The sequence below is a fragment of the Rosa chinensis genome, chromosome 3 (genome assembly GCF_002994745.2).
Source record: "Rosa chinensis cultivar Old Blush chromosome 3, RchiOBHm-V2, whole genome shotgun sequence".
NCBI classification, from domain to species: domain Eukaryota; kingdom Viridiplantae; phylum Streptophyta; class Magnoliopsida; order Rosales; family Rosaceae; genus Rosa; species Rosa chinensis.
Window position 1 is genome coordinate 13,690,001 of NC_037090.1, and position 25,123 is coordinate 13,715,123.

At 38.5% G+C, this 25,123-nt stretch overlaps 3 protein-coding genes and 1 long non-coding RNA gene across 6 annotated transcripts; 1 reads left to right on the top strand and 3 right to left on the bottom strand.

The window, feature by feature from the left end:
- Nucleotides 1-6,947: 6,947 nt before the first annotated feature.
- Nucleotides 6,948-7,394, top strand: LOC112194159 (protein AGENET DOMAIN (AGD)-CONTAINING P1-like). The gene has a single exon (XM_024334411.1). It carries the CDS (start codon nucleotides 6,948-6,950, stop codon nucleotides 7,392-7,394), a length of 447 nt encoding a protein of 148 aa, XP_024190179.1.
- A 437-nt stretch (nucleotides 7,395-7,831) lies between these two features.
- LOC112192893 (diaminopimelate epimerase, chloroplastic) lies at nucleotides 7,832-11,460 on the bottom strand. Its single transcript, XM_024332807.2, has 9 exons — nucleotides 11,119-11,460; nucleotides 10,841-11,008; nucleotides 10,641-10,711; nucleotides 10,417-10,474; nucleotides 10,034-10,213; nucleotides 9,583-9,667; nucleotides 8,881-8,940; nucleotides 8,711-8,784; nucleotides 7,832-8,183 (listed from the first exon to the last, which is right to left on the bottom strand). The coding sequence occupies exons 1-9, from the start codon at nucleotides 11,386-11,388 to the stop codon at nucleotides 8,067-8,069; spliced, it is 1,083 nt and encodes a 360-aa protein (XP_024188575.1). The 5' UTR covers nucleotides 11,389-11,460; the 3' UTR covers nucleotides 7,832-8,066.
- A 2,329-nt stretch (nucleotides 11,461-13,789) lies between these two features.
- LOC112192834 (F-box protein At2g39490) lies at nucleotides 13,790-15,975 on the bottom strand. Of its 2 annotated transcripts, none has more exons than XM_024332721.2 (3): nucleotides 14,969-15,975; nucleotides 14,493-14,651; nucleotides 13,790-14,353 (listed from the first exon to the last, which is right to left on the bottom strand). In XM_024332721.2, exons 1-3 carry the CDS (start codon nucleotides 15,758-15,760, stop codon nucleotides 14,132-14,134), a joined length of 1,173 nt encoding a protein of 390 aa, XP_024188489.1. In that variant the 5' UTR covers nucleotides 15,761-15,975; the 3' UTR covers nucleotides 13,790-14,131. The 2 variants fall into 2 exon arrangements, with proteins under 2 accessions (XP_024188489.1, XP_024188488.1); XM_024332720.2 differs by having other exon boundaries at nucleotides 14,948-15,968.
- A 3,786-nt stretch (nucleotides 15,976-19,761) lies between these two features.
- LOC121051992 lies at nucleotides 19,762-21,486 on the bottom strand. Of its 2 annotated transcripts, none has more exons than XR_005807716.1 (5): nucleotides 21,264-21,486; nucleotides 21,068-21,151; nucleotides 20,776-20,963; nucleotides 20,610-20,676; nucleotides 19,762-20,133 (listed from the first exon to the last, which is right to left on the bottom strand). It is a non-coding gene; the product is annotated as an uncharacterized LOC121051992 (long non-coding RNA). The 2 variants fall into 2 exon arrangements; XR_005807717.1 differs by lacking the exon at nucleotides 19,762-20,133 and adding an exon at nucleotides 20,241-20,518.
- Nucleotides 21,487-25,123: the final 3,637 nt, after the last annotated feature.

The following is a 25,123-nucleotide window of genomic DNA, read 5'->3' on the forward strand; positions in this document are numbered from 1 at the left end:
ATAATTTCTAATTAATTTCAACACATCAATGTGGTAAATTTTTATTCTTTTTCTTCTTTCCCACATCAAGGAGGTGAACTCAGTCAACGAATGTGAACCTAGTCCAAATTCCAATATTCCATTACTTTTTCAAATAAGGTCATAGGACCATATATTAATCTTAAACCAGAATGAACGTTACACATTTTTCCACCGCTATGAATAGACTGACAAGAAGTTATGGTGGTACCACAATGATACATAGGAATAGAATCGCTCACTAAAAAAGAGAGCCTATGATAAAACTTGGACATAGAAAATAGGTCAGGTAGCTACACTCATTGGTGCTTATTAAGAACTAACAAGCATAGCTCTCTGAAAAATTAGGGAATTATTTAGGGAAAAAAATGCAAACAGTACATGACATTTGGCCCATTAGTAACTTTAGTACCTGACAAAAAAAAATATCACTTTGGTACCTGAAGTTCGGACCCCGACCCAACTTTAGTACCTAAAACACTGTTGGCCGTTACGGTGTTTGGTAGGCTGCAAACTTTGAGGGGCATTCTCGTCCCTTCACTCAATATCTTCTTCTTCTTCTTCCTCACGCTCTATTCATCGTATTCTTCCTCCCAACTCTCCCTATTTCTCAATCTTCAAAGTTCAAACTCAGTTTCACCTATCAAGCTTCAAATTTCAGTTTATCCGTCTCTCTCAATCTTGAGTCAATTTCAAGAAGCCAAAATCTGTAGCTAGACTCTTGACTGAACTTCAATTTCCAGATTTCTAAACTTGGGTGTTTCCTTCAAACCCACTTGAAGAACCTAATCAAGTTCTCCTCCACAATAAGTGGAGTTTTAAGCACTTTAACCACATATTCTTCATTAAAGTCAAATCCAAATCCCTGAAACTAGACTCAAGCGACCATTAGCACTACCATGAAGAAGAGACAACAAAGCCTCTAATTCATCGACATCAATCTCATGAACCTCTTCCTCTTTCCCTAACTCCCCAATTTCAATAAATCCCAGTTGCTTGAAACACCAGTAACCCCATCCCCAAGGCAAAATGGGCCATCTCGGCAGCGAGAAGAGTAAAGAGAGGAGCTTTGTCAAACAGACGGATAAGCCAAGGCCTGAACTCTCTCTCACTCTCTCTCTCTCTCTCTCTCTCTCTCTCTCTCTCTCTCTCTCTCTCTCTCGTCGAAACCCAGAACTGTGAGATTTGCAGAAGTGAATAATGGAGGAAAGATAAAAGTTTAACGGCGCCGGAGAGGAAAAAGGTCACTGAGATTAACCGCAGGGAGGTGACAAAGCTAGCGAGGCCAAGAAAGTATAACCCGGATTTTCTCTCTACTTCGTTTCTCTCTCACTGATTCGACTGGAGTCGTGAAACCTGGAAACGTAATTGACCAAGAAGAGAGGTCTGATTCTGAAGTTGTCGGGCGGCACAGTGGCCGGGTTTGACTCATCTGAGGTTGTTGATTACAATAATGGTGGAGGTGAGGCACTGTGGTGTCCGGGTTCGATTCACGCTATCTCTTCTTCCTCCTCCTCCAGCCTCGACAGCCCCACATTCTTCCTTCCCATGCATTTGGCGAAGAATGGTGAGATGGGTGCCCAGAGCAAATTTCTGGGTGCCGGGATAGGATTTGGACCAAAAAGTGAAGGAAACAAAAAACAAATAATATTAGAGACTCAAATTACCCATTTACCCTTTATATTATTATGTCAATTTACTAATGCTGTAACGGCCAACAGTGTTTTAGATACTAAAGTTGGGTCGGGGTCCGAATTTCAGGTACCAAAATGATTTTTTTTTTGTCAGGTACTAAAGTTACTAATGGGTCAAATGTCAGGTACTGTTTGTATTTTTTACCCAATTATTTAATAAAAAACTAACAGTTGTAGGCTAAGGCGCAAAGGACAATGAAAAACCCTAGCCACAACAAAGCTGGACGACAGATTCAGCCTCCCACTTTTCAATGCCTTCGACCCACGCAGACAACAACATGTACTGCTGCGCGACTGCAACTGCCACCACTATCACCGCTATGACCAGACCAAGCAACAACCACCACGACATCGCCCCAAGTGACTCGAACAAAGTAGACAACCCCTTGATGCAATAGCCGTTCACTGGGTATAGATCCAACGCCAAGTCTGACCTCTTCCCAGCTAAACAAAGGTCGCCTGAGTTGGATCTGTACCGCACGCTTTAACTTTGAGGAACAGCTTCGGCCGAACCTGATACCAACTTCATCTTCCTTTGATCTCAACCGTCCCATAACCAAAATCGGAAATAGACCCATTCGGCAGCACCCTCGCAACATTGGGATGGCCAAAGATCATCACTGGTGGTGAGGTGCTGCTGGACGAGGATAGCTTTGCAAATTTGCTTTGAGTAGACGCAAGCAGCGCGCGTTCTTAGATTTTCAGAGAGAGTTTAAAATTCTGATGGTTTCCCCTAATATTCCATTACTTCAACCAAGAGGAATGAATAATATTTGATCCGCGACTCTCGTCCGATCGATGCTTGTCCCCAATTGCAGAAACGTTCGCCCATGGATGTGAATGAATTAGACAAAAGATTCATCTTATTGGAGTTTCATATTAACTTGTTGAGTCCAGTCTTCATAGATTGACGAGTAGGTTGGGAATAATCAGAGGTTGCAGCACAAGAGCAAAATCTGAGGGTGGGAAGCCAAAGAGATGAATTGATCGATTCAACAAATCCTAGGTCGGAACTGATGGGGTTCTAACCCGCAGCTCTTTATATTTTTAGGGGGGTGTATTGTATATGGAATTAGTGGAACTTTTTAAGAAATCTATGGAATTTAAAAGTCTGGGTGTATTCAATATAGACTTTCAGCAGTCCATGAAAGTCTTGGGGTATTCGATTAGGATTTTTAAAGACTTTATGAATTCCATCAAAATCCAGGAGTATTCAATTAGGACTTTTAAAAATGAATAAAAGTTCAGAGGTATTCAAAATTTCATTCATACTTATGGAATTAGAAAATCAAGTATAATCATGGATTTTGTAGTGTTAACTATGCATACCAAATTCGAATAATTTTCTAGCCACCAGACCAAAGATTTGAAAAAATCCATCAAAGATATATATATATATATATATATATATATATATATATAGAAAAATATTTCAGTACATTAATGTACCGATACATTAAGTAGACTAGGTTCAATACAGATGTAGACTAGCTCAGTACAAGAGTAGACTAACTTCATGCATGTCTACCCATGTACTGAGCTAGTATACCTCTGTATTGAACCTAGTCTACTTGATGTATCGGTACATTAATGTACTGTAGGCGATCATATATATATATATATATATTTTTTGTTTTTTTTTTAAATCTATAAAAGTTTTCTCTCTACGCGCAAAGAGGTTGGTTAGCTATCATCTCTTTTTCTTGTTTCTTCTTATTTTTTCTCTAATTTTTTATGATATCAATATTTTTTTATACCCAACATGTTCATTGTAGTTGTTGAATGTGATTTTTTTTTTTTGGTTCAATTGTGATACTTGGAACCCTAACAGCAATAAAAAATGATTTATGAAACCCTAAGACCCAAATATTGTGGTCTACCCTTAAAACCTTGAATAGTGTTGCTATGAAATACAAGGTTTTGTCTTATTAATTAATTATTCTCATCGATTTGAATTTATATCATGGTTCAAAGAAAGCTTGAATAATTGAATTTCGATTGATTGATTATAGATCAAGACATTGATCAATATTTTTATGATATATGTTAATAGGTGAAAACAAAATTGATGAGAATAATTAACCATAAGCATCAAGTGATCTATATTGTATCTTTAAGTTGAGTGGGAGAATAGAAATGAGAACAAACTATCTAGACAGAGTAATAATCATTCATTTGAGTCAAGTTCTACCATAAAATACTTGACTATTAAAGAGGCAATGAATTATTATCTTGCTTTGCATTTGGATTGCATTAGTTGTGTTCTTTGTTTTTTTTTTTTATTTACTAGAAAATCTATAGAAGTCATTCATAATAAAGTATATAGATTTTCAAGAATCAATCAAAAGTCTGTTGCTAAAATCAATGGTTTTAAGAAATCAATAGCAGTCTATCAACTTTTTAAAGAGTCTGTGGACTTTTTAAAAAGTCTGTCAATTAAAAAAAATCTGCACAAATCCAAATACAATACACCCCCCTTAATTGACCATTTAATTTTTACGTTGTCAAATAATAAAATTATTGTATGAGAATAATAACTTTTGATTTTTATTACCAGACAATAATTTTTATATATATTATGTCATTGACTTCCTTTTAGCATTATTATGGTCGATGTCTGTAGGAGGATTTGATGCCTAAAAATGTTGAAAAATGTGATTTATTGTGAGCAAGTAAATCACTATATTGTCATCGGAAAAAAAAAGTAAAGGCTTTTATCCGTTTACGGCATTTCTAAAGATTTTTTTCTCACTTACCCCATTAAGTTTTTTTAATTATCCCTTACTCAAAACACTCTAAGGAAGTCTTTACTAATACTGCATGAAGTTTTTTTAAGACTATTTTACCCTAACCATTTTGTTACATAGAGAGAGAAAAACCATAGGAGACTTCGCCGGAGTCCGGTCACCGGCCGCCAAATTTCGACAAACATTCATCGGGTTCCTGTTACCGACCGCCACCTACCGGACTTTTTTGAAAACCTCGCCGGAGGTCCCCAAAGAGGTCGTCTATCGGAGATCTCATTGGTAACCCGAAAAGTTTATTGCCCCCCAATAGAGAAGCAATAAATCTCTATTGCCCCCTAATAGAACTTTCGGTCGTCGGAATGGGAACTAATCTCCTTAAATTTAGACAAATAAACTTTGATTAAAGAAAAAAAAAACGAGGAGATTACATCAATTCAAAACGTCTATTGCCTCCTAATAGAACTTTCAGTTGTTGGAAAATGAACTAATCTCCCTAAATTTAGACAAATAAAACTTTGATAAAAAAATAAACGAATAAATTACATCAATTCAAAACGTCTATTGCCCTAATAGAACTATTTTTTTTTTTCATTTTTCTTTCCTTCTGGGCCTTCTACCCTAATTTTACCAAAAAACAAAAAAAAAAACTAAACAAAGAAATCGATATCGGCACCCAAAGAAAAGCTATGGGCACCCAATCGGAGCTCAAGGAGTTTAACAGTGAGACGTGAACGACAACACCATCGACGCCGCCGCTGCCAATCTTCTCACCACCACCTGTAAATCCTGATCCTCTCCAATCTCGGCTCCGTCTGCAAAGCTTCGCACCTCTACCTAAAACAAGGTGATGGACCCGGTGGTTTCTGGGAACTGCTCTGAGATCAAGTAACATTTGCAATCGGAGCCTCCGTCGTGGAGCTGACAGGAATTAGAGGCGTTGAGTTTGAAATCTGGGCTGGGCCTTGTTGATCGAAATCTAAATCGGATTGGAATCAGAATCAGGGCTTTCTTCGGTTGCTGTGAAAGTGTGAAGAGAGAGAGAGAGAGAGGAAAGAGAGTGGCAATGTTGTAGTTTAATAATTAGGCTTAGGGCAAAATGGTCATTTGTTGTGAAATTGTGTAGATGAGAATAAAAATCTGTTGTTGGGATAAATGAGATAATTTTTGCTCATTTTGGTGCTTTAGGTCAAGGGCCGAAAAAGTAAATCACTTTATTGCAGACAATTCTCACTTTTTTTGTTCCTCTAGAACACGCTCGACTAGATTATTATTATTATTTTTGCTTTTGATTTCTATTGTCTTGCGCCGAGTCAGACCTCTAGCCTAGTCAAAGTGCAGTGGGTGTAGCTGAATGGGGAATCCTTCAGGGAAGTTCGGTGGCTCTCTACGAGGATTCTATACATGGACAAAGGTGTGGCCAAGTTGAGGGTGACCTAGATCTCTTCTAGATTCGATTGTGGGTTGCGCCGGTTCCTTTTGCTGGGGCGATAGAGGGTGGCTACCAGACTGGTTCGACAGTGGTGGAGACTTTGAAGCTTTGTCTGGCTTCGGGCTGGTGTGACGGCGGTGGGCGACAGTGCTGGTGTTCGGTTCACCGACAGGGTTTTGGACATGGACATGTTGTTGGGTTACTGATGTTGGGCCATGTCTTTGGGCCGAGTCAATTGGTCAAGTTGGACTAGGGTTTTTTGTTTGACAAGTTTTTTCAACAAGTCCTGGCTAGTTTTTTGGCGGGGGGGGGGGGGGCGAATTGAGCTTTGTACCATTCTATTCACTCTATGTGCCTTTTTGTTCTAGTTTAGTGGTTTCTAGTTTTTTGGTCAAGTTTATCTAGTCTGTTCTAGTTGAAGTTTTTTCATGAGTCTTCTTAGAAGTGTTACTACTTTTCATACCATAGTTGCATGGCAACGAGAGTAAGTAACAAATTTTTCTTTGAAGGTGAAGTGCTTTTGCTTAGTTATAAAGTAATGTGCACCAATGTAGGTGTACGTGTGCGGTGTGCCTATGTCATCTATTGGTGTATGTACTATTCATATTATTTTGTTGTTTTCATTAATTCAATGAACCATTTTTCTGATTTAAAAAATTTGACTAATGGAAAGTATTATTTTTGTCCTGTTTGGATGGTAAAATTTTCTTATTTTTATTGGTTAAATAAATAAATAAAATGTTAATACAAAATGCAAGTTGGTCATCTGAATCTTCTAAAAAAAAAAAAAAAAAAAAGATGAGATGAGAAACGGCGTCAAGAGAAAAGATCTCAATTTATTTATCTAAAACGCATTTGATGCAGTGGCGACTGTTAGCCCTTGACTTGTAATGAACAGCTGATATTGAAACCCAAGCAAATTATAGTTACAGTTCTAGCAGAGAATCCAGAGATAGAAATTAGAAAATTAGGTTTCCCCTAATTCCTAGAGGAATAAACAGAGCAAAAAGCTTCTATTTCACTCTCTCCGATTTCAATTCCGTGCTTCCGATTCCGCAAATGGCACACTTATCGTTCCAAAGAGGCGACCAGGTCGAAGTCTGCAGCAAACTCGAAGGCTTTCTGGGTTCGTACTACGAGGCCACCGTCGTCGCAAACATGGGCACCAACTATGTGATCCAGTACAACAACCTGGTCGAGGAGTTCAACGACTCTGTGCCGCTGAAAGAGACCGTCAAGGCGGCGGAGGTCCGGCCACTGCCACCGGAAATCAGGGAGGCTAATGCTGTGTTTCATGTGGGTGATAGGATCGATGCTTACGATCTTGATGGGTGGTGGGTCGGTACGATTTCGTCGGAGGAAAATGGTTCTGGGCATCACTCTGTGTTTTTCGAGACTACTGGGCAAGAGCTTGATTACCCAGTTTTGAAGCTGAGGGTTCATCAAGATTGGCGCAATGGCAAATGGGTGTCGTCCAAGAAGACCAAGAGGAGTGCTGTGCGATGAAGCTGTGTCGTTTTGGGCTCCTGATTGTTCTGATCTTGTTAGCTTTAGTACGTTCTGTTTCAGACCAAGAAACATATTAGCCGATCTGGTTTTTTTTTTTTTTTTTTCTGAAAGGATCTGGTTCTTGTATTGTAAAGGTGTTCCTTCTATTTTTTTTTTTGGGTGAATGAATAATTGTAAAGGTGTTCTTGTATTGTATTGAATGCATTATAAGCTTTTTCAATGCACTGTCTTAATTTTGTTATGGTTTCCGGTTTCACTTGCAATATAATTTTTTTTTTTTTTTTTTTTGCTACGTTCATGAATCATAATCGAGTTTATTTTGGCTAGAAGAAAATCAGAGCAAAAAACAGAGAGAAAATCATATAATGATGGGGTGGTGAATATCAGCATCATCCTCACCATCAAATTATCAAGCAGAAATGGAAAACCCCATCAGTCCAACAGACTTCTCTATTCAGGAACAAAAGTGACATTATGGTTGTACAGAGTCAAGCATCACTTTCTTTTTTGGAGAGATTCGAGTTTCACAAAGCCAAGGGAAACAAGATTTTTCAATGTATGCACGCCACACATTCTGACTTACAATTGTTCTACAAAATTCAAGTTGAGTTAAATAACAAAATCTATCCTGATTCAATCATAGAAATACAACAATTCAGTTGAAAGTAATTACAGGGGAACAGATCCGTAAAAAACTACTTCGGCTGGGCCGGTCATGTAAATATGATTGTCCTCCTCTCTCCACTCGATTTGCAATGGTCCTCCGGGTAAATCAACAGTGCAATTCTGTTACCAAAACAGAAGCATACACAGATGAGCATACAGGAATGCAGGTAACAGAAACTACAGTAATGATGAGGTTAAGTGGACAACATTTATAGCATTCAACAGCAGAACAGCAGTCAAAAGATGGGAATTTTACAATAGAACATCCACTTCTTCACAACTTATACCCTAAACTGGAATTTGATGAGAAGGTGTTTATATGTTTTCTGTGGTCTTTAGAAAAGAAAATGATGCACGATGAACTTGACCACATTTTGTTATAGCATTATTGGGCGATTGTTTACAAACTAATTTGAAGGCCACACGTATCACACTATCCACGCTGCCTTCCTTGGCATAGAGGGGTCATGGAAGGGATATCAACCTCACACAAGTGTTGTTTATATCTAAGAAAACTGGTACTGTAGTTACATTACTCTATTATGAAATGATGTTAAAAACGCTAAAGCACATGTAAGAAATTTATTTCCATGTAAAATATTTCAGTATTAAAACGTTACTCTTCCACAGAAAAGCCCAACACATACCCGTGCAGCACGACCCTCAAGAACTGCTGCTACAACTACAGCACAAGCACCGGTTCCACAAGCCAGTGTTGCTCCTACAATTAAGAGTGATTATGCTTCTCACAAAAACAAAGGACTTTGTATCAGATCACACTCCACTTAAATTTTCTTTTGCTTGCAAAAGAACTAACCTGCACCACGCTCCCAGACTCGCATTTTGAGGTGTGAAGGAGTGAAAACTTGCACAAATTCTGCCAATCACAATCCAATGAAACTTGCGAATACAAAACCATTATAATGAACAATGGCAAACAGATTGAGATTCACAAGACAGGAACAAAGAATCTATGAAAGCCAATAAGAAACAATCATTTAGAGTGCACTAGAATATATAATGACATATAATCAGGTATGAAGGTAACTGTGTCTCCCACCCTGCTAAAGAAAGAGTGAAGAATCTGAAGATATGTGTCATATGAGAATAACAACATGGCATGAGTTTATTTTATAACTTTGAGACATTTAGATCAGAAAGTGTAAACGCTCAGTAGTTTTTTCAGCTGTTTACCAAAAACCAACCATGTAAACTGAAAGAAAGGGTGCACACAATTGAAACGACACTATCTTCCTGATGTATTCTCAAAATCTTAAAGCACAATCCAACAAGTCATAATGAGACCAGGAGTTTCATATGGTTCAAAACTGAAAAATTAATGTATTCTCAATCTTCTATCACTGTCACAAGGCATTAATAGTGAATACACATAAATATGTCTCTGTGTGTGTGTGTGTGTCTGTATGTAAGAATCTGTAGCATCACAATTATAAAGTAAACAATAATTGATTCCAAATTTTCAATCAAAAGCATAACCACAGAGTAAATAAACTCTGACCTGTGTTAGTTCTTGCTGGAAACACCTCATGGAGCTCAAATTTTGGACCAATTTCAGCTAAATTCAATTCATCAACCTGCAAATTCTGTCCCATTGCACCCAAAAGTAAAGAAGTTACAGTCAGCAATGATGGAGTTGGCAAGAAACAGTACTTAGCTTATGCAAGTTAAGCTTTGAGACTTTCCTAAAAGACAAAGAAAATAACCAAAATACACATCAAGGTCAAGAAGCTATAACTCTTTTTCTCCATTTTTAAAGTTTCATTCATAAGAAACTAATATAAACCTATTAAACAGAAGTATCCTCTTGGATAGTTGATATCTTTACTACTAAATCACTTGTGTCAAAATACATTTAAGAGAAAATTATCAGAAGGTATGTTAAGAGAAAACTCAGCAAGCAGGCCTTAGAAGTGAATTGTAAGGTCTGAAGTTATACTACTAATAGTTACCTGGCCTCCTTCTGTACCAAAAGTTATACAATGAGGATTTCCCATACTGACACAAGTTACATTCCAGGTTACTCCATCAACATCCAAACCTGCCTTAACAACAGAATGATCTTTGTTTGGAGGTAATTTAGTGGGTACATCTGATGCTTTAAGAATTGGCTCCCCCATATCAACTCTAACCTGTAATAAAGATACACAATGTCATCTAAAGTGAAGAATATGCAATAGTGGAAGCATGACAAGGCAACAGGAGCAGGAGTTTGAGCATTGTATTGATACTTTCAAAGTTGCATACTTTGTGATCATTTCATGTTTGTTGGGTTAATCGCGTCTTAAGCTCAATTAGTTTACTTCAACTAAAATATAGGGTAACAAGAACATACCTTCCCATCATCCACAATTTCTGGAACAATTAGACCAGCACCAGTATGTACTGTAAAGCTGCAATGATTTACACATACGACTAGTGTTTAGAAAGTCGAACAAGTAGTGTACATGGAATAAGATTCATCAGCATATGCAAATAAAAACTAACACAGTATAAAAGCATGTACAGTTAACCGAAAATTAAAAAAAAAAAGAATTTCGTTTCATCTCAAACCCATACCGTTGGTTCCCATGTAGATTCTCAAGCTCTGTGATGAATCTCGCAAAGCACCGGACTCCATTACCACACATCTAGATGATAAGATTCAACATCAAACTCTCTAAAACACAGAAATACTGCTCATACACACACATATAATGCAATGCAGCTATCCTGTCTAAAGCATCAAGTGATTAGTTTTACTGTAAAATGTGATTCACCTCCGGCTCGCTCCCATCGGAATTGAAAATCCTCATAGTATAATCAGTGCCATTGATGCCAGGAAGCGCGAAGATGACTCCATCGGCGCCAATCCCGAAGTTCCGATCACATAGCCTCACTGCTTGCTCCGGAGTAACCTTAGGCTCCGAAGAATCCCTATTATCAACCTATCACACACAAAAACCAAGAATCAAAACCAAACAAACTAACCCTAACTTTTCCCTTGCTTATTTCAACGATTTCAATATCTTCCAAAATCTGCAGAGAAATCAAATACCAGGATGAAGTCGTTGCCGAGGCCGTGGTACTTGACGAAGTGAAGGATTCCGGCCTCTCTCCGGTCCAGAAAAGACGCCGGCGACGCCTTTTCGGCTGCTTCGACGCTCATTGAAGCAGCCGCCACGAGGCGTAAACGAGGGCTAACGGTTTTTCTGAGAGAGTTGAATTGGAGAATAGGAGAAGGAGACGATTGATGAGGAAGGAAGGAGGTGAGTGATCGGCTAGTTGGGGATGTGAGAGGCACCGAAATGGCGGCGGCTATGGCCATGATTTTGACTGAGTTTCCCCCTCTCAAACAAACCCGGCGGCTATTGTTGTTAGTGTTATTTGTCTCAGCGCCACTGTGCCGTTCGGAGCAAAAAAAAAATATTTTTTTCACCTGAACAATTTACCATGGAGAGTGGGAGGACCGTGAAATTTAGTTACTGTATACAAATTAAAGACAAATATCATTTGGTCGCCTTGTTTGACTTGGAAAATTTGTAAGGCCACTAGAGGTTCAATCATGTTTCAACCCGAGAAGGCAACAATCAATAATGGTTCTGACTTCTGAAGTTGATAAAGAATAAACAAACCCCTAATGCTTGAATGCTAGCTAGAGGTTAAATCATCTTCCAACCCCGAGATGCAACATTAATGCATGTTGCTCATGGTTAAGCAAAATTCATCTTATATAAAAGGGTTTTTTTTACTTAAACTGTATCTGAATTCTTTGAGGACTTTTGAAATGATACCTGAACTTTCAAAGTTATCAATGTGATACCTGAACTCATTTTTTCGTATCAACGTCGTACTTGCAGTCGATTTTCATCACAGAACCGTTAACTATGACCACGTGCCCAGCACGTGAGGCACAAAATAAGGGTAAAAATGACATTTCCCACTTCCTTTAGTTCTTTACGTGTCTCGTCGTACCTTCAGTTCTTCTTCTCCATTTCTATTTCCTTTTTCATCTGCAAATTGTAATCAGATGGGACGATGACGTCATTTCCTAGCAAAATGCAAAACCCAAAGCAAAACTTGAATCCAATTCTCTAATGGACGAACACCGCCGGGGACTCCATCTCGTCGGAGTTCTCCAAGCACAACTTGCTCGACGGCTTTGTTTCTCTGAATTTATTGCAGGCCAGAGCGGTGTAGACGGTTTCACTACTCTTGGACTCCAGATCTGAGACTTGGAATTTACCTGAGATTTCAGATAAAGGGATCAGAGAGAGAGAGAGAATATGGTCGGCGGCAATCCAGACCTTCTTGTGCAACTTGCCGGAGATATGACCGAGGCGGGCCACGCCGTCGTGGCACTCGGCTTCCTCACCGCAACTAACATCACAGCATAAGTTCATGAATTTCAAAAATAGTTCGTGTCTTTGTAATTCAATCAAAATCTAGACTGAGAGTCTCTCTCTTTCTCTTTCTACAACTCTCTTTCTCTCTCTCAACAGCGGCGAAAAGGCGAAGGATGGTGATGATGGGAGAAAACCCAAAACTGATTTTTCCACCACTGCGTGTCTGTGTATAACTATATCTATATGTGTATGATTTATCGAACAATGGGGCAATGATCATTTCACTGATTCTAGCTTCTAATCAATTTGTCCAAAAAAGAACTGGCATTTGGTTATTCGCGGCTATAATATCAGTACTTAGTGGGAGCATCGGATGAGGTACTCCAGCAAGGTAATCGGCGGCGGTCGGGGTGGGTGAGGAACAATCTGAGGGTTTTACGGCAGTGGAGGTGGATGACGGGGCTAGCGCATGGGATGCGCATGGGGCTTCAGGCGACGACGGGGCATTGAGTGGCAAGGAGCTTGAATTTTTGCAAGGTAGCCATATCGATCTAGCTGAGTTCAATGTGGTTGTAGTCAAGTAGTGCTTGGAAAGAGTTGGGTGGTTGAGAGAGAAGGTGAGATCTGATTTGCGACTATGGCTTCCAATCGGAGGGGACAAATCAGAGGGAAGAAGACGTCGAAAGAGAAAAAAAGAAAGAAAGAAAGCAAAAAAAAAATAAAAAATAAAAAACAATACCTTTGAGGGTAAATTAGTCTTTTAACCTCATTAAATATCTCACGTGCTGGGCACGTGGTCATAGTTAACGGTTCTGTGACGGAAATCGACCTCATGTACGACGTTGATATTGAAAAAATGAGTTCAGGTATCACATTGATAACTTTGAAAGTTCAGGTATCATTTCAAAACTCTATAAAGGAAGTGGGAAATGTCATTTTTACCCTTATTTTGTTCCTCACTTGCTGGGCACGTGGTCATAATTAACTGTTATGTGACGGAAATCGACCGCAGGTACGACGTTGATACGAAAAAATGAGTTCAGGTGTCACATTGATAACTTTGAAAGTTGAGGTATCATTTCAAAAGTCCTCGAAGAGTTCAGACACTGTTGAAGTAAAAAACCCTATATAAAAATGAGAATTTGTTTTGTACTGAACATTAACCGAAAATGGCTTATAAAATTGATTCTGATGATCGTAATCTTTTTTTCTTTTTTTTAAAGGGGACTGGTGCGGCTGCCCTCAAGCCTTGATGAATGAAATTGCAGAATACAGGGGGGGGGGACGTAGAGCCTGAACCCCAACTTATAATAAGCATAAAGAGAATATCTTGAAATAATACCAAGACCCTCCACAAAAACTATGTATTCTAACAAGAACCAATTAGCAAAAAGTGCACGAAATGGTAAGACTTTTTTGGTTAATGAATGGTTACTTCGATTGATACAAAGGTAAGACTTAAGAGGTTCGTTCTATGATTCACCAGAGGTACGCCGCCCATGCTTTGCACGTTGGTTTAGTTTCGAGCAAGTCCAAGTCCAAGTCCACTGTCACCCACCTTCCCAGCACCTGTACTTCATATTGGTACGTGGGGACTTGTAATCAACAACATTATATTCACAAGGTGGCCTCTTGTACGAAATTAAGGAGAAAAGGACTAATATATTCTTTGACTCCAGGGGATTTTTTACAGTTTGCCATGATCAAAGTTACAGAGAATGTTGATTACACAAGAGTCAACGAGTTGAGATTAATTGCCTTCTCAAGCAAGAGATCCATTAGTAGCAATTCGTCTTCTTTGCCGACGAAGCCAACCAAGTCGACACTTTTGAGCTGTTCAAGATTCGAAGTATTTGTCTTTACAGTCTTGAAGTCCATCCAGAGGTGAGGTTCATGCCAGTATTGATGGAAGCACGGACTGGGGATGAAGTTCAGCTTGCTCTCAATCTGCTTATTCCACACAATCATGAGAAAAGAGTTGGTGACATACTAATTAATGGTAATCAATATCAGTTGTCACGCTGAGAAAATGTGATTTGTCTAGCATTACTCGTATGTTAAAAAGTAGAATATTTGAAATGCTTACCTCGACGGACAACTTCATCAAGGAAGGACATGAGTTTAGGAAGCAGGCAAGAGAATCCCTTTTGTCCTTACTGATAACAGAATCAATGCAACTCAACTCCTTTAGTTTGTTGAACTGAAACTCAAGCCGCCCAAATATCACTCCCGCCGAGCACAACCACTGCAGGAATATTGCACATTTTGTCAGAAGCTAAAAATGGATAGCGAATAAGTTCAGCTCCGAAGCATCAAAAGTGTGAAATAATATAAGAGAAAAGTTTTATAAAAATTTCATGTAAAACCTTAATTAATCATAAATTACAATGTAACATATTATGTTATCAAACTATCGATCAAGGCTGATCGATCATAATTATTACTTCAACAGATTTATCAATTAACAGTTTGACAACATAACTCCATGCTACAAAAGGAAAATCAGAGGATCAAACATAATATACAATTATACATATATACCTCAAGAAGCCAGCCACTTACGGTGAGAACCTCAACATCCTTGAGAGAAGCTAGGATGGGCAAGACATCCTCACAATCAAACTCATTGCTTCCTGGTCCATCTCTCAAATCGAGCACAACATTAACCAAGCTCACTGTATTCTTTATCTCAATCTGAGCAAGAGCACCATGATACTCAAAAGATATTAGATTTGGAGCAGAAACCACAATAGCAGAAATATCTGAACAGTCTTCCACCACCAAGCTCTGAAGACTCTCTGTCTCTACTTCAAGGCTCTCCAACTCTCTACATTTAACAAGCCTCAAGCTTTCAAGAACATTACAATTTGAAAGCAGCATAGAAACCAAAGGTTTGGAAAGATGGGTGACTGATCTGAGGTGAAGAAGCTTGACCCCGAAGAAACTAGATTTTTGGGCTGGATTGCTATGAAGGCTCAAACAGGTTTTTGCTGCAACATTCTGAGTTTCAAAGAACTCAACATGAAGCTCTTGCTCAACCCCTTTGGTAGCTTTGACAACCAATTCTTTATTGATATGGCCAAGGACTTTGAGATTGAGCTCCAATTTTTCTGGACATGCATAAGACCTCAAGAACATGCCCATAACCTGTTCAATTTCTTGACCAGACCCTTCATTGGTTAATGGGTTTGGATCAAAATCCAAGCTTAGCTGAATTGGAAACCAGAGGCTTCTCCAAAATGTAGAAAGAGTGCTTGTTCTTACTGCTTCCTTCAATGGCAGCAAGGAAACAACTCTTTTCTGTACTTCAAATGGTAAGCTGCTGATCAAATCATCAAGCTTTCCCTCCTGCATGACTTCAATATTCTATAAACCCACCTCCAGAGAGCCTAAGTATTTGTTGGGGGAGCCTCAAAAACAATAAATTATGAACAAAAAGAAAAAGAATATGTGTGGGTGCTTCTGTTTTCCTGAAGAAAAAACCAAAAGTATGAGTCGGCAAGGCAATTTAAAATGCGAATGCCACTAATGACACTAGAGGACCTTTGAGCTTTGTTTATATAGAGATTGATTTTCCTTGTGATTGTGATCCAATGGGGAAAAGGGTCGTTGTCTCGTTGATATATGAATAGTTAAGTCGAGTGAAAGAGAGTATTAAAGATAAGCATATCTGATAATTGATGTGATTGAATGCAATTAGTTTTTTTTACTTGCCAGGGACCCGCGTGTTGATTCGAGTTATTCAAACCAAAGTAATTAATGATCTGAATCGTATGAACCAAACGCTGTGTGTTTATATTATACTATTAAAAGAGCGGATGATGGGCAAAGTTATAGAGACATGAGCGATGGTGTGCTGGAGATAGATTTCTTCTATTTTAGTTGTCCCATTGTCAATGTCTTTGGCTACTGGGCGTTGAACGAACTCACGTAGTGTTAAAAAAAAAAAAGTTGGCCGCTTCCAGAAACTTATTTGTAAGGTTGAAAGTTCAAAACAGAAGCACTAGCGTAGGGCCGTAGGCTGCTGTGGATTCTACACTAGCGTTTTTATTCATCGTGAAAGTTCAGTTTTTAAATATTTTTTATGGAAATTATTCTATAAATCGACGGTGTAAATGACCCAACATTTATAAGATGATCTCAATTCTTGATATTTATAATTAATATTTTTATTAATAATTTAATAGTGTATTTAATATAATCTAACCATTCATTTATGTCGGTGCAAGTGCACTCCTCCCCATATTTTTTATAGTGGTGTTCACCTGTTGGTTACTAATCAAAAAAATTATGTCCAATTACATACAAATGTAGAAAAATAAAACAACTCAACTTAATAATAATAATTCTCTATATCATTATATTTACATCTAATGGTAGTTGAGCATAATTTTCATGATCTCGTGATCAATTACTGATCAGGTGAACATTATTAAGTCTTTTTCTTTTTTTTTGACGAAAATAGGTCAGCCCTTTCATTAGATTCAGCAAGCAGTACAAAAACGAAACACCCCTATAGGGTCGACAGAAAGCAATCGTTCCTTAGAACCTCATGAAACCCTATTCTAGCATAATAAAATCCCAAAAAATCCTGAGTACACCCACCTTTTAGGAAATCCACGCACCATTATTCTAACAAAAACCTAGAAACCTCGAAGCAGACATAAAAGGAAAACAACTAAGGCTCTGATTTCTGCGACCCAAACAAAATTTAAATAGTACTATGGGCCCTAGAGCCCCATTCCAGCCAAAAGCAACCCACAGTCCAGTTGGAATCCCAGATAGCCCAACTTGGCAAGCCGTCAACTGCCAGCCCGCATGCACCTCCACCTTTGTGAAGCCTAGCCTTAGGGAGCCCAAAGCAAGTAGCCCAACAACGGTCATCCCAGCAGGAGGACAAGGCAGCCCTAAAGGCCTTTTGGGCCCGAAGCCACCCAATCCTAAAGCCCACAAAGAGGCCCACATCCAGAACAGCCCAGCTGGAGGCCCAATTAGGAAAAACCCTGGCAGCATCCTCCCTTGCATCGCCACCTCCAGACAGCTTGCTGCATCCATCGCCGACGACAACCTCACATTCGCCTGCGTCCACCTGGGATAATGAATCCCTACAACAATACCAAGACGATCCCAAATCCAACTCCCAAACCCCTAAGCCCCTGCCTACCATCAAAGGGTTCCGGCCGAAGAAGATTGGCTCATTCCTCATCTCCAACCACCCCGAAGCAATACGACCGCCACCACGCTCACACCTATCCCAGAACATAGACGCAGGAATAGAACCATCACATCCAAACTAATCAGAACTAGAGCCGCCGAAAGATCCAACAAACCCAGAGGAGGTGCAAGCCCCACCTCCATTGGTAGTCTGATGACCACGATCTAAAACCTAGTCGCGCCTATCCAATTCAGACCAAACCCGAACCACGCCGATAGAGCTCGGCCTCATATCTGCCACCCAAACATCAAAACTACCACCCCAAACAGCAACCACAGGGAATCCACACCAAGGCGGCGCTCCAAGCAACAATGAGAAAGGAACGCTTAGCCACCAGACTAGTAATAGCCATGAACGTCAAGATTTTGAAACCTTGAGAAATTTGTTGATGGTGGAATACCAACGATAAACCCTAGCAGAGCGCTAGATCGAGAAAAAAAGGCATTGGGTAGTTTATTGTGTTTTTATTCAGTCTTTATATATCGAATCCAAACGCCATTTGTTAGATAGACATTTTTCTTGATTAGTTAATAAAATTTAATTTGCTTGATCTCATAGCAACGTGTCTATGGTTGAAGGGTATTTCATGTGTAATTTCAACATGTAGGAATAAATTGCACATTAAATAGCCATTAATATCATTCAACTATGGTTGAAGGACAATGTATCTAGCTATTACAAAAAACTTTATTTTCATTTTCACATGTATATAACTTTAGGATCCTGAGCTACATGAATCAAGTGTCTCACAAAGAATGTGTATGCACATATACTGAAAGACGCATGAAATGACAAATCGATTATTGGGAAAATTTTAAATTCAAAGCAAGAAAGAAGGAACTACAAATGAAAGCAACTTAGTAATTGTCCGTCTCCCTCTTTGAGAGCGACATTAGCTAGATAAGCATGTAAGGCTTAATTTGTAGTGTTCTGGAGTCAATAAGGATAAACGGACCAACCATCATGATAACGATATTTACAAAAGGACAAAAGCCACTCGTTCTTGATATTTTTTCTTTGCTCGTAAACGTTCATATATAATATTCTTTAAACATCGTTGAATACTTGAATGCACGTTATCACTACTATTATTCTAACTGGTATTATTTTTTGGTTATACACAAAAGTTCAACACGAAAGAAAAAATTATTTGTACTGCCGGAACATCACTCACCGGTAATATTCTTTAATTCAAACATTAATTAATTTACTAGCTCTTTTTAAAAAATATATATGTGTGTGTGTGGGACCTAGGCGAGTTTGTGATCACGTGGTGCTTCGCTCTCCTAAAGAGATGAGACCGCCGCCGATCATGTTTGTATACCTAATTAGGCCATCTCCCACCATAGTCCCATTTATAGCCTAAAACATGCTCCCACGGTCCCACCATAAACTATTTTCATTGACCAAGAAAAAAATTTGGCCTTCTCAAATTTGGGCTCAGAATGCTGACTCTTTTTTTTTATTTCTTTAAGAACATGAATTTTACATTTAAGAAAAATCATTTTTCCTATAAATATGAGTTATTTATAATGTTACTAAATATTAAAATTATATCATTGTAAATATCTTGTTGAGCTCTTTAATATGAGCCCAATATTTGATATGTTTAGAATTTTTAAAATAAATGTGTAATAATTAATTTTTATGATATACTTATTTTCATTTAACTAAAACGACTAGTTTTATTGATAGCTTCGTCAAAACCATACTTGGAAATATATTATGAGTTGGGAAAAAGAGTACTAGAATGTGAAATACTAAAATAGCCGTTTTTTTTTTGTCATTTTCAAATTATAGCTGTTGGATGTGATGATATTTGATTTTTGGCTTACGGAATTTAGCCTACGGTGGTAGCACTGCTTTTTGTTGGTAGGCCAAAAAAGCATATTAGAGGGAATATTATAATGGTTTTAGCCTACCATGGGAGATGCTCTTAGGGTAGGAGACGGCATAAATATTTGCCTGTCTAGGAACTAGAGTACATTTTTATCACTTCATGTATAAAAGAAGAAAACCTTCAAAACAGAATATAGAACAAAGAAGCTAAGGGAATCTATAAGTTGGCGGATCACTCCAATGAAGAGAGTTCAAATGGCCGATAAGAAGCGATCATCTTATTATGAATTTTTTTTTTTTTTAAAGATTGGATGTCGGCCCTTTATTAAAAGACAAGTGAAGATTACATCAAACGAACATCTGTTGCAATAGCAGCTTGAAGAAAAGAAGGTGTAGAAAAAAAGAAATAATCCTGAGATTCACTACATGCATGAGCAGCAAGAATATGAGCCACCCTATTGCCATTCCGACCCTTATAGGAAACGGAAATATCTGGCAGCCAAGATTTCGACCAATTCCTCATACAACCGACCAAGAGTCGATGTATTCCTTCCCTCATGGGAGGTCAATTGACGCTGCACCACCAAAGCGTTAGTTTCCAGCACCTTCGGTCTGAATTCCTATTGAAGAATAAACTCCACTGCCATCGAGCATGGCAAGAGTTCAGCATGTTCTGCATATATCAGACCAGTCAAGGGTCGATCAGGGCCGGTCCTGAGCTTTTTGATGCCCAGGGTGAAATTTTGTGTGTGTGCCCAACTGGCCTAAATAAACATGTAATGATTCTTACGAATGTTATACTCTAAATCCTCTTTTTAGCGGTTTGAAACCTAATCAAGCAGGGCGGCTCATCCCCACGCCGATTTTATTACATAAAACAATATTATATAACAGGGGGTACATAAAACCAAAACCCCGTATAAAAAAGATTACAAATTTTTTCTTATCACATAAAACTCCTAGCTAATCCAAAAGATCACACATAATGTAGCACTTCGACACAATCACACAAATAAGAGACAAGGTAACGCGTGTCTTGGTAAAACTTACAAAGAATTCTGAATCAAAAAGGAAAAACCATATTCAAAAGTTGAACAAACAAATAGAAATGAGATGGAAAAAAATAGAAATTATCGAATATATACTTACTCGTGGTCGTCCTCTATGAATTATATGCTTAAACAAGGAAGCCATATAGATATATTCGTCCAGTATTCTGCCATTTCCACAATTGAATGAATTACACCAAAAGATCAGTAATGTGCATGAAGTTTTATATTCAATAAAACCAATTGAAAAAGGACTAGTATTTTACCTCATCTTGAATATGGTGGCTGACCCCCCAAATGAACAGGGTGCTTACAACATGAAAAGTAGCACAAAATAGCATTGTAGTCCCGAGCCAAATATGATATTTTACTCAAGCTTCAAACTGAAAGTTGGCGAACAACTTTTTTCCTTCTTGTTTTTTCTTTTCTGATCGAGATTGACTTGCAAATCCAACTTCCAATTGCACATAATATTGAAAATTGAAAACCGATGAATGAGCAGGTTGTTAAAAATCACTTTGAATGATGATTGATAAACACTGGAGCATAGAACAATACCTGGAAATTTGGAATTTGCTTTTTTCCTTCTTGTTCTTTCTTTTTTGATCGAGATTGACTTGCAACTCCAACTTCCAATAGCACCTAATATTGAAAATTGAAATTCTTACAAATCAACAGAACTCAAAAAACAAGTAACAAGACTTTTGATATCCAAAATTTTCATTAAATATCAAAATTGAAGAACACCCAATACCTATTTTGATTTGTACCTCATCCTACATTGATGGAAAGCTGAAAAATTCATATGATCACCGTAGAATAACAGAAACATAAAGAGGAGAAAGATTGGGTGATGGATGAGAAGGAACTAAAGAATCGAGTAACCATTGAAACCAATTTAAATAAAAAATTTGCTAGGTTTCAAGGTTTGAGACTTGGGAGAGAGCAAGAGACGCTTGGATAATCAATTTTGTGCTCCCCTTGCGCGTTGGAAGAAGAAGAAGAAGTAAAGACGCAAACTGCATCTAGAAATCTGAAATTCTTTTTTTTTTTTTGTGGTCCAGTTCCTATGCATATATAATTAAATATATATATATATATATTATATTATATTTTGTTTTTAAAATCTGGTGTCCCCCTTTGTGTTGGGCCCTGGGCTGTCGCCAATGTTGCCCATGGCCGGGCAAGGCCGGCCCTGATGCCAACTTGCGCAATTCCGGTCATTCCTCCCAGTCAATCCGATCGCCATTCCCACATTCTGATTGATGTCGAGCGCTATCTGTGATACCTGTTTGAGTCGCTTCTGACCAGGCTGGATACCATCTGGCTCATCTTCTGCTAGCCAACTCGATGCCCCCCACAACAATTCCATTCTTTGTTTCTCATCTCCTTCTGTGAGTCTCCATTCCATTCTTTGTTGTTTCTCATTTGATAGCATTAATCTTTATATTCTCCACCCAAATTTGAATTTATTATTAAATTTTTGTTGCTTTTTCATTGTTAATTCGTTATTCAATTAACAAACCCATTATTTTTAGGGAAAATATTCATTTGCCCAAATTTGAGATACACTAACCCCATTTACTCAAATATCTTGTAAGATTGCCCACTTACTCAACAAATTACATATTTTTTGCCATAATACCCAATTAAGTTATTTTTTATTTATTTTTAAGACAATTATGCCCTCTCTCCCTTTGTCACCTAGAGAGAGAGACTTCACGAGACTTCTTTCGCTGGAATCCGGTCGCCGACGGTAGGAATCTTGTGACCCGTCACCAGCGGCCGGAATCCCGCAGTCAGTTTTATTGCCTCCGCCCCTCCAATAATACCCAATAAACTTTTTATTGCCTCTCAATAAACTTTTTATTGCTCCCCAATAAACTTTATTGCCCCCTAATAAATTTTTTTATTGCCCCTCAATAGAACTCTCCGGCAACATCTTTAAGAACCTTCAGTGACCGGAGCTCGCCGAAGATCTCCAATAAAACTGTTATTGTCCTAATAAAGTTGTTATTGCCCCCCAATAAAGTTGTTATTGCCTCCCAATAAAAATTTTATTCCCCCCCCCCCCCAACCCAAAATAAATTTTCTATTGAGGGTCAATAATCATTGAAAAATATAGATGTTCTCAGAAATAACTAACAATATGAACACTATGGCATTAGCAATTCCCCTAAATCACTTTGACAGAACAAAAATCGAGAAAAAGAGAACAGAAGTTGAATCTAAAGTCAATTTCTATATCAATATGATTTGATCATCAAATACACACCAGACAGTCAACTATCTGTATATAATCAACTTATTACTTTAAGCAAACTGCAATTCATCGATTTACACACAACAAAATGGACCATAATCAAAGTCTCAAAACACAAGCAATAAACAGATAACTAACATGAAAGAATCAAAGCATCACAATCCAGGTGGAGGTACACAAGTATTGTTGCTGACATGCATTAAAGTGGCATGTACATAATATAAATTAATCTCTATTTTAGGGAATCAGAAATTGAGAGATAATCGCTGTGTATTCTCATTGATAATAGGGGCCTCTTTATATAGAGGATTACAATGCATAGAGTTAGAATCATATAAGGAAAGATAATCTTTAGATTCTTCTAATTAAACCCTATTACCACTAGCTCAAGTAACCTAGAGTTTGGTCCAAACACAAATAGAGATATCCTTAAACACTCCCCCTTGTGTTGTCCAAACGCGGTGCTTCTCTCGTTGCCTCGTTAAAAACTTTGTCGAGTAACAAAAACCCAGTGGGACAAAAATAACCTCGGTCGAAGGGGAAAAAGAGTACAACACACCCTTCACGATTCGAGGTGGACATGTAGACATATCCCCCTGATGTCTGCGCCTCCCCCTAATGACTACCAGTTCAGATAATTTCCGCAAGTCAATTCTTGCCACATGTTTCTCGAACGTAGATTTGGGCAATGACTTAGTAAACAAGTCTGCCTCACTGTCCTCAGATCGAACCTAGTTCACTTTGATCTCAAGGAGAGTCTGTTGTTGCTGATTATGCTTGGTGTTATCGCTTTTGATGTAGCCTTACCTCATTTGTTCAAAACAAGCAGCATTATCCTAAATGCTCGTAGGTTCATCTGTGGTAGACTTCAGATCACAATTGTTCAAACATGCGTAATTATGAATCCAATCCATATTCATTCACAAACCACTTCATGAAGAGCAATGATCTCTACATTGTTCGAAGATATAGCGATTAGAGTCTATTCTGTAGACCTCCAAGAAGTCACGGTCTTTTCCCATGGTGAACACTTGACCAGATTGGGAATGACCATTGTATGGGTCAGAGAGATACCCAACATCAGCAAAACCTTCCAAAACACATGTCGTTTTGGGATGGGGATAGTGGACGCAAGCCAGTGTTGGCGGCGTACCTGGTGTGTGATGGGTACGAATCCATCATCTCTTTGTAGGGATATAACAAGCCCAAATGTCGAAAGATATCTTTTACACCAATCTAATGGTGTCGCGTTGGCGCAGAGCTATATCTAGCTAACAAGTTCACAACATATGAGATGTCCGGTCTTGTGCATTGGGATAAGTACAATAATGCGGCTATTGTACTAAGTAAGACACTTCTGCCTCTAGCACATCTTCGTCATCATCCTTTCGACGAATAGGATCCTTTTCAAGATCACGACTACGGATGATCATGGGGGTGCTTGAAGGCTTGACCTTGTCAAAATGTCTAAGCATCTATCGACACGATGCTCAAGTTCCAAATCGAGACATAATCGTGTTCTCCCAAAATCCTTCATCTAAAACTCGGATTTCAAGTGTTCAGCGATTTCCCTTAACTCTTTAAGGGCTTCTAATGAAGATCATGTCCAACATGAACCGCGATAGAATCTGAAACTTGTTATAGAAACGCGTGGGCATATCCCTTCTCAATCAAGTAGTCACTTTAGTGAGCGTTTCAACCTTATTGTAAACTCGCTCCGTGGTCTAAAACCTCTTGACTTGGGTAAATGAAGTTCGCCATGAACCTTCATGTATATTCCGTATCTAGATCCCTATAGAGATACGTAGTGACCACATTTGTAAGCTGCATGTTCAGTTATTCGGAAACTACCAAACTGACAGGGTAGTGGAGTGCAATGACATCCATTACAAGAGAATATGTCTCATCGTAGTCGATTTCAGAGCGTTTTGTGAGAAGCCTTGCGCCATAAAGCGAGATTGTCATCTCTTTTTCTCATCACGCTTTCTAACGAAGACCCATTATTCAATAGGTTTTATGTTAGGAGGTGTTTGCATCACTAGCTCGAAAACCTTCCTCTTCGTTAGAGAATCCATCTTAACCTGGATCACATCTTTCCATTTAGGCCAAATTTCTTTACGTTGGCATTCATTCATCAACGGAGCGTGGTTCGATATCATCGGACTCAACAAACTCATGCGCAATGAAATACGCAGCTACATCATCAATTATGATGGAGTTTCTATCCCACGTCTCATGTACACTAGTGTAATTTTCATAGAGCTCTATATTCTCAGGAATAGATTCTGACGTTAAGGGGTCCCCCAACGATAACCATAACCCGGAAGATACTCATGAGACGGATTTTTGAG